Consider the following 18239-nt stretch of genomic DNA (forward strand, 5'->3'; position numbering starts at 1 on the left):
ATGGGACACAATTCTACCCACTGGCATCAACAATGGGTCATTATTCCTCCTACCACTAACAGGTTCTAGGTATTCTCACCAAACCTCCAAGTCTGAAGCTTTGTTTACCATGGACATTAGGACAATTTCTACTCCCAATGGCCTCAGTCTGCCCCCCTATTGTCTAAAGGACAGAGAACTGGCCCTTTGTTAGGAAAATCCGGGGGTCCCCAGTTCTAAATGAGCATACTACTTACCTTCAACACAAAAATATATGAACCATTAACACACATGACTAAAAGGACATTTATAGCATTATTAATTTGAGTTCCTACAGTAATAACAGAATTAATCATTATTTGGCATTTAGAAATGTGGTCAATTCTGCTAAATTATTTCAGACGGTGTTGGTCACACAACCATTGGCTATGATTTAGTTCACACAGCCCAGCAGTATCGCTCTCACCATTTTTCTTATTAAGTTTTGAGCTACAGAAGCAGTTTTATAAATTAAGAATCCGATCTATCTAAATGATTAACTTCAAAATCCACAGCTGCTCTCCTACATCTACTATCTATTTAAAACGCAGTCAAATTCCCAGTTTAAATGTGGAGTTACATAATGCATGTTTAGCACTGACATGATTGATAAACTAGGATGAGAGAAGACGTGGATAGCATTTGGGAGGATTAGTCTATGATTATAAAATGGATAAACATTTGTATCCAAAGCAAAAATACTTCATAGTAAACCAGATTTTTTTTTTTCTAACAAAATAAAAAGTAGGAAAGGTTCCTTGACAAGAGAAATATTTCCAGTGGGTCTATTTTTTCTCAATTTGTATTAATCTATTTATTTTTTGTTAATTCTAAAGGGTGCCAAGTTAAAGGGTAATGTGTACATAATTTTTATTTATATTATGTTCAGGGCTTGGGTGCCGGTAGGGGAAAGGGATCAAGATGTAATGGCATGACTCCATCCCAACAGTAACTCCACCCAACAAGCACATACTTTTTCTCTCCCGTGGTCTCAATACCCCACCTACTAAATATTTGAAAAGCAAACCAAGGATTGAATAAATGATGCTTCTAAATTTCTTTAGCACCTTTGAGGAATTTTAAACAGAAATCAGAGTGCATATTTATTATATTAATTTTTCATAATTCTCACAATCTTCGTCTTTCATATTTTTAATTAAAGTGGTATTAAACCCAGAAGCAAACTATTATTTACACTGCAGTTTACCATTTCTTAGATGTGGTGGCTGGATTTGTTTTCTTTTTTAGGGTCCTTTCACACGGGGCGGATCCGTGATGATCCGCCCCGTGAACATCCGCTTGCTCAGCGGAGGATCGCTCCGTGGATCCCCGCTACGCAGGCAGATGACAGTGTGCAGCCACGGACCTATCAGAGCGCCGCTCTCCCCTATGGGGGATCGGATGACGACGGACCGTAGAGTCCGTCGTCACCCGATCCGATAATGGATGGAAAAGTAGGCTTTTCCTCCGTTACACTTTTTCGGATCGGAGCGGGTCGGATGTCAGCGGACATCCGACACTCCGTAGGAGGTCTATGGAAGGTCCGTTCAGGTCCGCCTAAAAAACTGACAGGCAGACATGAACGGATCGTTCATGTGAAAGAGACCTTAGTCTTTCTTTCCTCTATTTTCACCTGCTGATCCAGCCAGTACGTCTGTTTTTTAAAGAACAAGCTCTTTTGCAAAATGTATCAGTAACAGGAATAAGAAAAGCCAGGTGTGTTTCTGGTCAGATCACCAGGTGAAAACGGGAAAAAAAAAGCATAAACAAAAAAGAAATCTGATGCAGCCACCACATCCAATAGTTGGTAAGCTGCAATACATTACATTTTTGGTTTTGGGTTTAATATTGCTTTAAGGCCTCATTCCTGCTGTGTGGCACCGGTCTGTGCTGTCAGAAACTTGTTTATTCTTGGAACACATAATTACTAACTGCATACTAGCAACATCAGTCGCTGAGCTTCTAAACAATCTTCAGGACTTGCCTCAGTGTATCCTCAGAATATTTACTCCAGCATAACGCCCCCTACTGGCCGCTTTTCTTAGAAGGCTAAGGGAGGATTCATTTCCTCCCCTACTATCATTAGATGATAAAATACATATTGTCTGAATTAATTCCTATTTTCACCCGAGTATGGATACAAAATAATTTCCCAAATAATATTTAAACTGAAAACCATTGCTTTCTTTTGGAACCAAGAATCTATCTGGTGTGTTGCTGCTGTTTTTAATTAGAGCCATATGGAATGCTAAGCCAGCAATACACTATAATAACAATAGAAATGTCTCTAGCTCACACCCACCCCTGAGGAAGGAGGTACACACACTCTGAAACGCGTCGGTGCAAGAGTACGTTCTAACTCACGTTCTCATTGTTAAGGCCTCATACACTGTGAACATTTTAAAGTGGCTGTTAGGGGCGTATGGTGTGTTTTATCCTGCCCCTAAATGCCCTTGCAGGTTAGCCTATGTGTCCATGCACACATGGGTGTTTAGAGGAGTTTGTAAACAGGGGCATTCAGAGGCAGAAGAAAAACCCCACTGCCAGCGCGCCCAGGAATAGCAGCATTTTGGCAGAAAAAAAAAAGTTTCACACGTGTAAATGCACGTTAATTATAGGTACATTTAGCGCTTGAATGTTAATTTCAATGGGCAGAATAAATCATTATGCTGACCAATGAAATTAATTAAGTGCTTGATGGACCTAAACACGTTACATCGGTCATATTTTGTTCTGACAAAAAGCTGCTGCCAGGAGGAAAGGCGTCTAGGAGAGCTGGCAAAACACCCAGTGGGCATGAGACCTAAATGTATATTGATTAGCCTCAATGGCTCAGTGCCATCACTCTAAACACAACTTTTGAGAGCAGATATCAGCCACAAACATTGTTTTCAAATGACCAAGACTAGCACTGGGAAAAGGGAGTAGTAATGCACAGGAAGCAGAGCCTGAATATGTGATGAGCAAGTCTTCCGTTTAACAAAAAAGCTATTATCTAGAAGTTTCCATACTGAATGCAAAATTCCTTGGCACTTGCTTTATAATCTGATCATATAATGACCATGGCGTGTATAGTTGTGATTTTGATTAGATGTGATCAGACTTCCGAGTTAAGTGGAATAGCAATCTGATTGAGCAGACAATGCTTAGTTCTGCAATAGGTGTTGAATGCTTACAAAAATATTTTCATTTCGCAATTTCACCAGGAACCTGGCAAGTTCCTTTTCTTTATATGACTCAATGGTTTTCTTATTCAAAATAAAGAGGCATATGTGTGCCTCTACAGCCGTGGCCAAAAGTTTTGAGAATGACAAATATTAGTTTTCACAAAGTCTGCTGCCTCAGTATTTATAATGTCAATTTGCATATACTCCGGAATGTTATGAAGGGTGATCAGATAAATTGCAATTATTTTCAAAGTCCCTCTTTTCCATGAAAATGAACTTAATCCCATAAAAAACATTTCCACTGCATTTGTGAAAAAGGCTTCAGGGCGCCCAAGAAAGTCCAGCAAGCGCCAGTCTCCTACAGTTGATTCAGCTGTGAGATTGGGGCACCACCAGTGCAGAGCTTGCTCAGGAATGGCAGCAGGCAGGTGTGAGTACATCTGCACACACAGTGAGGGGAAGACACTTGGAGGATGGCCTGGTGTCAAGAAGGGCAGCAAAGAAGCCATTTCTCTCCAGGAAAAAAATCAGCAAAGCCGCCATTTCTTTCCAGGAAAAACATCAGGGACAGACTGATATTCTGCAAAAGGTACAGGGATTGGACTGCTGAGGACTGGGGTAAAGGCATTTTCTCTGATGAATCCCCTTTCTGATTGTTTGGGGCATCCAGAAAAAACCTTGTCCTGAGAAGAAAAGGTGAGCGCTACCATCAGTCCTGTGTCATGCCAACAGTAAAGCATCCTGAGAACATTCATGTGTGGGGTTGCTTCTCAGCCAAGGTAGTGGGCTCACTCACAATTTTGCCTAAGAACACAGCCATGAAGAAAGAATGGTACAAAAACATCCTCCGAGAGCAACTTCTCCCAAACGTCCAAGAACCATTCTCCATAAGGAGAAAGTGTTAAAATTGGCTTTGGGAACAAAACATCAACATTTTGGGTCCATGGCCAGGAAACTCTCCAGACCTTAATCCCATTGAGAACTTGCCGTCAATCCTCATGAGGCAGGTGAACAAAGAATTTCCCACAAATTCTGACAAACTCCAAGCATTGATTATGCAAGAATGGGCTGCCAGTAGTCAGGATGTGGCCCAGAAGTTGATTGACAGCATGCTAGGGCGAACTGCAGAGGTCTTGAAAAAGAAGGGTCAACACTGCAAATATGGACTCTTTGCATAAACGTAATGTAATTGTCAATAAAAGCCTTTGACACTTATGAAATGATTGTAATTATACTTTAATATATCATAGTAACATCTGACAAAAAGATCTAAAAAAAAAAAAAACTGAAGCAGCAGACTTTGTGAAAATGAATGTGTGTCATTCTCAAAACTTTTGGCCACAGCTATACTGCATGGAAAGAACAAATCATTGTACTAAAAATGATGATTAATTTTTAAAGAAAAATTATATAGTGTGGCCACCACTATGAGGACGCTTTGCAATTGCTTTACTCCAGGGCACAAACCCATGACAAATGTCCCAATACACAAAGTAGGTTTCGTCCCACTACACCTGCGGTGAATAAAAATATGGTCGACCCAGCTACAGATCTATGGGGTTTACACAAGTTAAGGGAATTACTTTTGCTTTATCCTTAGTCAACATAACGGCTATATTAACACAAGACGTTTGGATGCTCCACCTGAGGAATAATATAAAACTCTTGCTCGTTATGCAGCCATCTGATCCTGGGAGATAAATGGTACTCTATGAAATCACAAAACAATCACATGCACTTAACAACACAAATGTGAGAAATGGTAGCATGATTGGAGCAGTCTGGTGAAACATAAATCTCTTCAATTGCAAAATTGTCTGCTCTGAATTATGCATGGAAGCATAGTCCTGGATTGTTTTATCAGCGTACACTGTGTAATGCAAAATGGGCAGGAAAAATGTAGCAGATTGTAAAATATGTATAATGAATGTATCATATTCACCAGCAAACTGCAATCTGAAATACTGACAGAACATTCAGCTTTCTTAACAGGTATTTTTACAGTATTTCAAGCAATCAATGTTTAAATTGTGGTTATATTTACAAAAATTCAAATCTATGCATCAAACCTTGGTATATACAACCACTTCAGAGAGGAACGCTACTTCCATAATACATAGTAAAACACGCACCCTACTAAATGACACCCTAAAGTGCTGTATACAGGGGCTGAATATCGGCTGACATTCAGCCTGTGTGTACGTCTGTCGAAGGGGCATGACTGAAAAAGGTTTGCCGATCGCCATCCGATCAGTGTTCTCAGCCAATGGCTAAGAGCGCTGATCGTTGTGTTCTGGTGGGGGGCGCCCCCCGTCAGAACATAATAGTTCAGTGGGGAAGATCGCTGTACCAACATCGCACTGTAAAGCCTAGTACATGCTATTAGTTTTTGTTCGTTCAACCCAGCGGGCTGAGAGAAAAAAATAAAGAGCTCAGGAGGAGCCGATGTACTAACAATAGAGATTGTAAGCTCTAACGAGCAGGGCCGATTCCTCCTGTATTTAATTGTATTGTAACTGTACCCTTTGCCCTAATGGTGTAAAGTGCTGGGCAAGCTATTGGCGTTGTATAAATCCTGTATAATAATAATAGTTCAGCGATCTCCCCCGCTTATCTCCATGCGCTGATCGGCAGAGCTTTTTCTGTCAAGCCCCTTTGACAGAGGCTGGCCGAATGGCTGTCAAACAAGCTGCGTAAACACGGGCCTGAACGCTGGCCGATTTCTATTGAACCGATGTTCGGCCTGTGTGTACGGCACTTTAGTATAGCGGCTCCTCCTGAGCTCTTCAGTTTTTTTTTGGTTCAGCCCAGAAAAAAAAATAAAAATAAAAAATAGTAGTGTGTACTAGGGTTTAGGGTACCTTGTCAGCGTATCTCAACACACATGTGTTCCCACAGAAAGCATTACTGTGTTGTAGTGCTGTAAAAAAATGATGCACGTCCAGTTGTGTGTGTGTTGTGGTGCATTGGCCGTTTGGATTTGGCTTGATGAAAAGGTGGCAACCCTAACACTTTAGCAGCACAGGCCAATTTTTTTTTTTTTTTTGTAGTACATTAAATTCATTACCTCTGTACAAAGCAATGCACAGCAATTTTTTTTTGTGTAGCATACACTGTACATATATTTTTGTAATTAACCACTTCCCGCCCACCGTCATATGACATCCTGGGCTTTGGGCGGGTATATCTGAATGATGCCTGTACTTACAGACATCATTCAGATATTGCGGGTTTCAGCCGGCGAATCTCTACACCATAGGAATGATCATAGCGTTCCGCCGCTTGATCGTTCCTATGGGAGGCGAGAGGGGACGTCCCCCCCCCCCCTCCCGCCGCCCTCCGGTGCTTGTTCCGACTCACCGTTGCGATGTAGACGGAAGACGGAGCTTTCTACACACAGACAGGCAGAGGATTGAACACCGCACCGCACACCACAGGATTCATCTGTATTGCATGTTTTGGATAGGATGGTGCACTGACGCACCCAAGCATTGTGAGTACCCTCCTGGAGGGATTGTTTTTAGGGCTTTTCAAATAAATTCCTGGCGGTATTATGCTATGAGTCTCCTTTCTTTTATATATGTCACCATTTGAGCGAGATACAGATCATCACCAGCATACCCTGTGTGAGCCCTGGAGTGGCTCTAATGCGTGTTTTGACACTGTTTAGCTACTGTGTCACACGCTCTAAGGTGAGCGCATTATCCATTGGGGGTCACTGGAGAGCACTGCAGCATACCTTAATGTGCACATCTCATAAGAAGAGCATGAGGAATATTTAGCACTTTTTCAAAAAAAAACAGCATGAGGATTGCCTGCTATTTGTTTGGACACTATTGTGCACTTTGATTTATATACTCTTATGAATGGCTTGGACTGAGATATATTCATTTGTATGAATTGGTTTCAGACACTTTATTTATCAAGTAGCACTTATATATTTTTTTAATCATTTAAAGGATTTTTTTTTTTTCTCACATTTTTTTGCATGGTGCATGTTACCATTTTTCATATATTCAATTGTGGATTATAGTCACTTTCTTCACAGGTGTGTGACACTGTTTATAATTTATAATAATTTTTAATATTGTATAGATTTATTATATTCTTTGTTCACGTATTTATAGCCTTTAGCGCATACACATATATTTATTTATTTTTGGCATATACACGGTATGGAACGTGGTTAGTGTGTGCAGCTGAATTAGGTTCATTTATTCACACTGAAGGCATTAACCCATTTGTGGCTCACAAGATTTTAGCACTATTTTAAGATGTGAAGGTAATTTATGACCATTCATGTAACCCCGTGTTATCCAAGCTCCGAGTCTGTACACTCAGAGGTGTAAACTCACCACATAAACACAGGGTTACATGAATGGTCATAGGTTTCTTTCACATTATCTAGGCTGAGGGATTGGGGGATGTTTGTATAAATTAGATATGTGTGCCATATAATGAAGCGACCTAACACAACCTGGTTGTAGCAGTGGCAAGCCTCCATCCCTGATATGTATTAAACAACAGAAAGAAGAAAGAAATTGGACTTTTGAATGAGGCAGGTCACTGAATGGATACCTTATTCAAATAATTTATAAAATTATTTTATCTGTGCCAGCTTAGGAGTTATCTGTCAGCTGTGATAGGGCTGCAGACTCTCGGACAGGTGGCAACCCTACTGGCCATTCATGGGCTAAACACAATGTTAGGAAGCACAAGAGTGCAATGGCAAACCCCTAGTGTGCAGAGCAGACTATGGCACTGGACTGATAAAGTATACGTAAACCCTCCTATTATATGTTAATGTAATTTCAAAAGTCATGTTCAATCTTTTTAAATCTACAGCTTCCTTTCATATAATACCTTGTGATTCTGCTATAAACTACCTTATTCTACCACCTCCTGTAATATCGGAACACATAGCCATAAATTGATTGATATTCGGCTGGTTGAATTCTGGTCAGTGTTTGGTCGTCCCCGCTTGACAGGGGTCGATTGATTGATCGATGTCTGTCAGAGTCACATGTTGGAAAATGTTCAACAGCGGCTGCAGCCGCTGATCAGTATATTCTGAAAGCTGTGGGTGCTGCTGTTAGAATTCAATGTCCCAGTGTCCTCCTTGTTTGTGTGGATGGAGGAATCAGTTTTGCTCAGCAAGCAAAAAGCTACCTGTGTGTGGCCAGCTTAAAGCATTTGTAAAGGTTCAGATTTTTTTTGTTTTCTAAATAACAAACATGTCATACTTACCTGCTCTGTGCAATAGTTTTGCACAGAGCAGCCCTGATCCTCCTCTTCAGGGGTCCCTCTTTGGTGCTAATGGCCCCTCCCTCCCTTTGAGTGCCCCCACAGCAAGCTATGGGGGCACATGAGCCGAGCCACAGCTCCCTGTGCCAATTAAGGTACAGAGCTGCGGCTCGGCCTGACCTCCTTTCTCTCATTGGCCCTCCTCCCTGCTGAGTGCCCCCAGAGCAAGCTGTTTGCTCTGGGAGTACTCATATGTGCTCACTCTCTAGCCGCCTCTGCGTTGGCTCAGCTCCGCCCCCCCACTCCCCCCTCACTGGCTGTGTCTCAGCCAATGAGGAGGGAGAGACCTGGGAGAGCGTCTGCTCTTGTGCGCATTACAAGTTCGAGCAAGGCGAGTATAAGGGGGGCGGGGGGCTGCACACTGAAGGTTTTTTTTTATCATCATACATTGAATGCATGACGGTAAAAAAAACCTGCAGCTTTTGGAATCACTTTGAGCCCCCCTTCATACTTGAACATTTTGCTGCTGGTTTTACCATTATTTCTAACTGTCCCTGTTCACACTTGTTAACTCTTTTTTTTGTATTTTTAATCATGCATTTTTAATCATGTATTTTTAATCAGGCTAGTTCTAGATTGGTATTAAAGTTAATACTTTTTCCCCAGAGACCAGAGAGTTCTCTATAGGCACCACCTCCCCTTAATATAATCAGAGAAATACCAAGAAACAAAATTGGGAGTTTTGAGGTGCAAAAAATCAAATCAAATTGATAGCACAAATTTCATGATTTTATTCAAACATACATAGTTAAGAAAAATCAATAAAGTTTAAAACCAGAACATGAATAATCATGTGGTCACAGTACAAAAGTTGGTTGCCTCTAATAATTATAATCATGGCTTCTTCTGGAGCTTTTGTAGGACCTTTATACAATGTCACCCAAATGTGATCAAGGTTCCAAAGGACACTCAGGGCCCGCCAGGATGTCCAATGAGATATCAGTGTGTCATAAAAGGGGGGGGGGGGGGGGGACAAACAGCCCTTAATTCACACCCGGTTATGATAAGAAGTCAAGGAATTCATAGGCTGACATTGTATAAAAAGGTCCTACAAAAGCTCCAGAAGAAGCCATGATTATCGTTAAACATGTAGAGGCATCCACCTTTTGTACCGTGAATGCATGATTATTCAAGTTCTGGTTTTAAACTTTATTGATTTTTTAACCATGTATGTTTAAATAAAATCATGAAATTTGTACTATCAATTTGATTTGATTTGATTTTTTGCACCTCAAAACTCTCAATTTTGTTTCTTGGTATTTCTCTAGTTCTAGATTGCGGTGGTTGCCAATTACCTGTTTAGCTGAACTTGATGCAGAAACCACAGTACACAGAGGAGCCTTGGCAAGGCACTGTGGCTTTCACATATATTTGCAAATGTGTGCAACTAAAACCTCTGTTTAAACACAAAATGTGGGATGGGGCTAATTTGGTTTTGTTACAGGCTAGCTGGTAAATTTGGTGAAAATTTTTCTGTTTGTAACGTGTAAAGCCCCTTCCATGTGAACCGTACTGTAAAAGGCTAGTTATAGATTGGTGTGGTTGACATTTACAGGCAGTCCCTGAATTACAAACAAGGTTCTGTAGGTTTGTTTTTAAGTTGAATTTGTACGCAAGTTGGGATGGGTAAATTTAAGTGTAACTCCAGTCAACAAAATAACTTAAGTTTTTTGGATATCATAGGAAAGGGTTAACACCCCTGTAACATTTGTTTTGGGGTCTGTGTCCCTGTTCAGAAGATTTCACCTCACTTTGTCCATGTGACAATTGTATTTTGAAAATTTTGGGCTGTGTGTAAACAAGGATTGGTGATAAACCTTCAGTGGAGATGCCTTTTTCCAAAAACTCTTAGGCCCCTTTCAAACGGGCGGACCATATGTCCGTTTTTAATTCATCCGTTTTCGGATGAAAAATGGACATACATGTATCCCTATGGGATAACGGATGTCAGCGGATGAACATCTGCTGACATCAGTCTCCGCTATACTCCATTTCTGATGACGGAGGAAAACCCTACTTTTCCATCTGTCTGCGGATCGGATGAAAACGGACTCTACGGTCCGTCTTCATCCGATCCCTAATAGAGGAGAGCGGCGCTTTGACAGGTCGGTCCCTGCACAGTGGGCAGAGACAGACCTGTCATCTGTCTACTCAGCGGGGATCGACGAAGCGATCCCCCGCTGAGCAGAGCGGAGCCTGTACACGGACACGTCAGTGTGAAAGGGTCCTTGCAGGAGTGAATTTCCCTTCCTAGGGGTAGATTTCTTTCACTTCCTGTGGTCTCCTTCAATTTATAAAAATGAATCGTATGTAAGTGAGATGTATATATAGCAACTCGGGCAGTGGCGTCTCCAGCTTTCATATTTAGGGGGGGCCAGGGACAAAAGTAGGGGGGCAACTATAATATATATATATATACACATATACACACACACACACATACTGGGGCCCTTTACTACGACCCCACAACGACCCTTTCACATGTTCTGCAGTGAGCTCCCTTCTTACTGTATTGGGGTCCCCCAGGGTGTCAGAAAACAAGTTTTATATGTCACCAGCATACCAAGAAAATATAAGGATCCAAAGCAGTGGGAGAACTATCAGGGTTGCAAAGGTTGTCTTGCCTCCGGGCCCTGGTGTTCTGCCGCTGTGGGGTTCCCCAGCCTCCTCTTGCTGTCCTGCCCCTGCTATTGACTGCTCTAGTCTGGCATCTCTTGGAATTTACAGGATGGTTCTCCTGTCCTAAGGATGGGAGAAATTAGTCTGTTTTTTCAGTAACTGAGAGTCCTGGTGGAGTCCATCCTGCAAATCGCTCTTCTCCCTGCCAATGAGGATGCAGGGGAAGGAGCAGATCAGGCGGTCGTGGTTGTGTGAGCGCTCGCATTATGCAGTGTCAGCAAGCAGAGGGAGGGGGGAGAAATCACCCGCAGGAGCTTACTGGGGACTCTCCCCCTCTTAGACATTGATTTTTTTGTTGGGGGGGGGGGGGGGTCAGGGACGCCATTGAACTCGGGGACTGCCTGTATCTGTATAGGCATATTCTGCCACTGTCACCACCAGGAGCCTTTCCCTGAGAACTGACATGCACCCGTCACTGTAGCGAGGGCATGTAGACAGAAATTGGCTTTAAAGAGGCTGGAGAAAATCAATATGGCAATTCTGAAACATTGTGCAATTGTTTAAGATATGGTTTTACTTCAAGTTGGGGGCGGGGCATGATCCATCCACAGGTAGAAGTTGAAGCCTTGTTTTTAGTGGCAAAGAGAGAAAATCAATTTGATGATGATCAAATATAGTTTCCGATCGTAAGGAGACTGCGCATTGTTGGCATATATTTTGGCCTCGACAGTTTTGATTTGAGGAGAAGCACACTCCATGAGTTTGGGTGAAGGCTGAGTGAGTGATGTATGTAAGTATATCTGCTCTTCATGCTCATTTCACTGTGCCCTTGTTCTATGTTAAGGTCTTCAGAGGCACATCTTTTGACCCTATTCTAAGATTTGAACAGCTTCCAAAATGGTCTACAACAAGCATTATGCCCACAGAAGACTACAGGAACCCCCCTTTTTTTATCTCTGTCTAAAACAATAGCAATTGCATGTCTTCTAAATCATCAAAAGAAGAAAAAAACAAAAACAAACAAGTCATTACAAGGTTTTTAAAATGGTGACTGATGCATTGCTTCATATAACCAAAATAAAGTAACTTCACTTGAAACAACCACCACTCACTAGTAGTAAGTGGTATTGGGTAAAGCATTAGAGCAAAAAAAAAAAAAAAAAAAATTCTCACCATTTCGCTTCCACCTGTGGCCTCTTATAGACATACTGGTGACAGCGTTTCTAGATATCCTGGATGAGGTTGGAGCAATTTCAACCTGTATGCTTTTAGTACCTCCCTTAGTTCCCTTAATAGCAGCTTGGGGTAATGAAGCCTTTATTGCATTTGCAACCTGAAAAAAAATAAAAAAAGAGAAGAACAGCACAGCATCAGGATGTGTATATACTGTGTTGACAATCAGACCTGCAGGAGAAATGGTGTATTGGGGTAAACACTATGTAGTGGGTTCATACAAACTGGAGAAAAAGGATCCAAGATGAAAAAAAGGAGAGGATTAACATACAATTTTTTCTTCATAAATGTATATCAATCAATTTGTTAAAGTGTAACTAAAGGCAAAACTTTTTTTTTTTAGTTTTGGATAGAGTGGAGTGGGATTAGAAAACCTGTCAGTTATTTTTGTTTTGCTGTCTGTGCCCCGTAAGGGAGAATCACGCTTACCATTAAAAGTGAAAGTAAAAGAAAATCCCAAATTTTGGGTTGACATCAGAACAGTAATAGAGGAGAAATCTTCTGATGGGGACACTAGGTCTGAACCCTGGTAACACGCTGAGATACCCTCACTTTGGAGAGATTTCCTCCAACTTCCGGTTTTGGCTATGGGACAGGAAGTGAAAAGAAATCTCCCCTATGGGGCACAGATGGGCAAAAAACTGTCAGAGGTTATAACCCTCCCTTACTCTATCCAAAATAAAAAGTTTTGCTTTTAGTTACACTTTACCCAAAAAAACAATTTTTAACAATCCAACGCATACATTCCATAAAGCGAATGCTGTTCCGGTAATGGAACACAGGCTACATCATAACAAGGCCATATAGGTGAAAAATTTGTAAGCTTTTCATCCCCCAAGATTTGATCATGATCATGCTCCGATTTTGAGAAAACAGTTAATTTTAACGACTATTTTGGTCTTTTCATTCAGAAAGTTTCGGATTTAGGCGATACCTTTCAGGATAACCTAGATTCTTCCTAATTTGTATCATTAGGTATTTTGTACACATACTCACACTCTTTGATAGGTCATGCATGAAGAAATAAAACCTATTAGATGATTTCTAAAATCTTTTTTCTTGGAGTCTATTGAGTTACACAGGAAATCTTAAACCTTTGTGTAATACTGCTGCCAACAGGAGGACTGGATTTGCCAGGCCAGCCCAGGGTATAAATGCACCAGGATCATATACACAAACACATTGAGGGAACCTGTGCACTTCAGTGGACTCAATAGTAGAAAAATTATATTTTCATTGTGTTTTTTATAGAGAGATACCGGAGTTCAGACACTGTTGAAACGCCCAAAAGTAGTCCAATTGAGGGGTGGACAACCCATCAACAATTGCTAACAGGCCCAAGGAGAGAACTGGGGACTGCATGGAGCCACCTGAAGGACAAAAACTTAAATTTGATACAAAGGTGGAGCCCCCTACCAATAGGGGAATCTGCCTACACAACCAAAGGGAGGACCCAGAGATTCAGTCTGATCCTCAAGATCTGGAAGAAAGATTAACACCAGTGGGAAAGACTCCACAAGGAAGAGGTACTGAACCTGAACTACCGTGATAGTGATAAACAGAAAATCCACCAAAAAACCTTACTTCCCATGAAGGGAAGAGAAGACCCACAACCTGATGTGGTCAACAAAAAATGGAGCGAGTCCCCAGACAGAACAGGTACCAAAAAGGAAACTAGGATCAGCAGGTCCAGTCAGCTGATCTGCATGGAAAGGCCCAAGGCCTTTGCAGCCCTGATCCTCTAAGATCAAAGGAATGAAAACTGGCTAAAACTGGCTAATTAGGTTGCCTTGTCTGACAACCAATCTCACTAGGTGAGGGTTCCCACAGGGTTCATGTAAAGAGCACATGCAAGGCTAGGCAAGAATGAATCACCAGACTGCCCAGATAGTACAATAGATGATGAAGCCAATGTATCCTCCTAGAACACAAAAAAGGTGCCGACTCAGAAGGATCCTGCTGAAGAACTGCCCTGCATAACCTTGACCTCAATAAAAGTCTAGATCCAGTGAAGCATCAGTCGCCATGGAAAGGACAAGTACCTTACCTGTACCAATAAAAGTATCCCCCTGATTAAAGGGCAGAACCAGGGAAGGAATTCAAAGAACCATTGTTAAGCAGCTACAGATCCAGCAAGGAGGAAGGATGTATCCCCAGGTATACAGTTCCCACAAAGTCACCAAAATATACTCAGTCTCCGGCAGAGAATACCTGCAGAAGAAAAACTAGTGTGTTCAGCCTGCTAACAATCCAGGAAGACACAGGGACCCTCAGAGATGATTGCCACCTGCCATGCAGGGTCTGATGTGCACCTAGATGCTTGAAGCGCTCTTCTCAGTCCAGAGGCAACTACTTGAGAAGAGAACTAGTTCTTCCAAGTTATTGTCCGTAGTGAAAACAATGTAAAAAAGGTTAAGACACTTGGCATTAGCTAGAGCAGAGACAAGACAACCTCCCAATCCTTGGTAGTGAAGGCCCGGCAGCACCTAGATTGTGTCTACCAGAGTCTGAACCAGGCAGGATCTCCCAACAAGGAAGGAACCACTTGCTTTGAAGAGCCGGATAAGTTTACCATTACACAAAAAAAAAAAAAAAAAAAAAAAAAAAAAAAAAAGTAGCAATAATAATAAATGCATGTTTTTGCAGGTAATGCATTTATTTTTTTGTTGGGGACCTGTAAAGCATTGCACCACTGAACAGTAGATCGTGGGTGTAATGCCAGAGTCATGCAGACTATCTGTCTGCTCGTACCTCCGATACGGGCAGGCAGTTACACGGACAGAAAGCTCAATGAGAACTACAAGCCAACAGCCGCAAAGGCTGTCGGACCTTGTAGTTTTCCCATTCAAAGAAACACAGTGAATGGATGACACGAGTGAGTGGAGCCCCAAACGGCCACATTTTTTTTTAGATTGTGAGAGCTAACAGGGGGAGATAATCCCCTGATAGCTGTCAAAATTGGACAGCGGGGATCCGGTGCATATGTTGGGGGTATATTCAGGGTGTAAACATGCAAGTCACAAAAGGTGAACTTCTCTTTTAACGCGATATTATATGCAGCTGTTTAGAGAGCCACACACACAGGCAGCACAAGAGGGACACAGAGCCACTGTCAATCACCACTGTGGAGGAGGCAAGGTTGAGCTTTTGTGGTGTTCCTCTCATGCTGCCTGTGCATGCAGCGTGCTATGAAGCACCTGAGTGTCCAGTGTGCCTCTGTGCCACCCAGATGCTTCCCCCCTGGCTCACCTGCCCTCTGTCTATCCCTTATAATGCATGTGCTTCTACTATGAAAAATACTGTGAAAATTTTAGAGTTAGGACTGCAGATAATACTGGGGTGCCATGAAGTGGCTCTGCAGCTTATGCATGTATTTGCAAATGTATGCAAACCAAACCCGTTTTTAACGCATACTGTTAAGACAGGATAATTTGGTTGGTTGCAGGCTGGTCGGTAAGTTGAGCTGGGAATTTTCTTTGGTTTTGTTTGACATTACAGCTTTTGTGTAAGGCTTCAGACATTTGCTCCACATGCTCCGTCCAGAAAAAAACCCTATGCCATAGTGGAGAGATCTCTTTGAGGGATTTAGATAATTCTACCACGGTTAGAAAAATAAGGTCACAGACACAATATGGTGCAGGGCAGGGCTGACCAGCAGGAAAAGCATTTAGTGGCCCAGCTCTAGCAGTGAGAACACTGAGGAGAAAATGCATAAGAAAAAAATGCTAGCAAAAAAATAGGTTAGAGTTGTCCCAGCAGAACTGAAGAACAGATGTCCATCCTACTAGCAAAAAAGGCTATTCTGGTAAAAGGGTATTATACCCTGGTCTGGCCTACATTTGTTTTGTCAGTGTACAGTTCTCCTGTAGGTAGCTGTATAATTCAAAGGTTTAAGACATCCTGCATCCCTCATTGGACAAGAAAGAAAAACATTATCCTGCCTGTATAGAGTTCCATCAAGATTAAAAGGAAAACCATAATAGTCCCTTATGCTTACCAGAAGAGCCTCTGGGAACAGTTCCAGCTGTGCCCTGTACAGAACATCATCCAGTGCCCTACGCGCAGAATCCCATTCTCCGTTATAGCTGCAAGAAAGAATTAAATCGTAAGAACTCCAAAAAAGTTAATTCACCTGTACAAATAGGAGGAAAATAGCTTACTTTTGAGAAATTAAATCAACTTATTTTCATTTTGGTGGTTGAGGGCAGGCTGAATCATCCACTGCTTTATATCCCTTGAGCTTGACTTGAGATCTCTACACTTGCATTTCCAGTTTACTCAGCAGTTACAGCCATTACATTTAGCTGCCTGATGGGATTCTCTGGGGAGATGGGGAGATGGGGAGGACAAATGCCAGCTGAAAGACCTCACCACTGTGAAGCTTATTAGATATAAAAAGCAAATAAAATAGGATTTTTGTATTCACCATAAAATCCTCTTCCAAGAATCTGGACGGGCACGGAAAGTCTACGATTTATACTGCCACATAGAAAGAAAAGTGGACACTTGCAAGAGAAAATAAAAAAATAAAAATCTGTAGGCCAGCCCAGGATAACCCCTCCCACTGTCTGCATGTCTCAAATCTGTAGTAAAGCAGTTCCAAGAGCATGATCCTAAATAAAGCGAAGTGGGACCTGTGTCCCTCAATGGTCTCCAGGTAAAGGATTTTATGGTGAGCAGAGCACAAAAATCCAAATTTTCTCTTTTCCATTGAGGGACACAGGAAGCCAAATTTCAGGACTTTCAAAAGCAGTCTAGCTGAGAGAGCTGGGCAACAAAGCAAACAAATGCTCACAGTCCCAGGAAAACTGTAAACAGAACATTAATGACTGTCTGCAGGTATAATAACAGCCTAAAAGGACCTTACACCAAAACTGGCATTAGGCCACAATGTATACCCATTGGAACTTATACAGCGAGTGAGTAGAAGGCCAGGAGGAAGCCTTGCAAATCTGGGAAACAGTTGCTTGATGCTGAAAACAGATTGAGAGACTCGCATAGTCCCAACCACATCCAGACAATAAAAGAGAAATTTCCTTTTGGTGAACTAGAACCAGATAGGAAATCATCCTTCAGTCCCTCTATTTAAGGGAAAAGGAAGAAACTACTTTATGCAAGTCATCCTGGGCCTCAACACCACTTTATCTTCATGCCATACCAGAAAGGGCTTCTTGTGGATAAAGACAGACAAGTTAAGTTCCTCACCTCACAGAGATGATGGCAATATAAAAAAATACCACCTTGGGGGTGAGAGTAGATCAAGTAATGTCTCTACTGGGTTCAAAATAGTCGTTTCTAAAGCATAGAAAACCAAATTCAGATCTTACAAAGCCAGAGAGTTACAAACAAGGGCAACTATATGGGAGACACCATGTACAAAAATCCTAATCAAGGAGTGAGAGGCTAACAGTCCCTGTAACAGTATAAAGAGAGGGCAGAAGCCTCACCCTTGATAGTGCTGTGAGCCAAACATTGGTCAAGGCCGAGCTGCGGGAATGAGAGGATTCAACCCACAGATAAACATTTAGGGTGAAAAAACATAGACACACCAATGAGATATGCCTTCCACGTTCAAACGATAGTCTTTGCAGAAGTAGAATTCCTAGCTTTTAACATCCTAGGAATCCGATTCAGAGATGCCTGTCTTTCAAAACCCGAGCTTCAAAACGATGAGTTAAAACCAGAAACAGCGAAGAGGGAAAGAAAATGAGTTGATGCTGTGAAGCAGATGAGGGATACATTTCATAGGCATAGATAAAGATGTACTGATTCCACAGAGCCACCAGAGCATCCACTGCTTCGGTTATAGGATTCCTGTACCTGAAGACAAAACTGTCTAGTTTCCTGTTGAACATGGAGGTCCACAGACAGAGTACACACCTGTGACAGAGGTCCTGG

At 41.9% G+C, this 18239-nt stretch overlaps 1 protein-coding gene across 5 annotated transcripts in view; it reads right to left on the reverse strand.

Moving 5' to 3' along the window:
• The window catches only part of HYCC1 (hyccin PI4KA lipid kinase complex subunit 1), a 162778-nt gene that overhangs the window by 16092 nt on the left and 128447 nt on the right, over positions 1-18239 (reverse strand). For all 5 annotated transcript variants that reach the window (XM_073630088.1, XM_073630084.1, XM_073630087.1 and 2 more), the window contains 2 exons: positions 16339-16426; positions 12282-12441 (listed from right to left, as the gene is read on the reverse strand). In XM_073630088.1, coding sequence (XP_073486189.1) covers positions 12282-12441; positions 16339-16426 — 248 coding nt within the window. The remainder of the gene's footprint in view (positions 1-12281; positions 12442-16338; positions 16427-18239) is intronic.

Source organism: Aquarana catesbeiana, linkage group LG05 (genome assembly GCF_042186555.1).
Source record: "Aquarana catesbeiana isolate 2022-GZ linkage group LG05, ASM4218655v1, whole genome shotgun sequence".
In the NCBI taxonomy this organism is placed as follows: domain Eukaryota; kingdom Metazoa; phylum Chordata; class Amphibia; order Anura; family Ranidae; genus Aquarana; species Aquarana catesbeiana.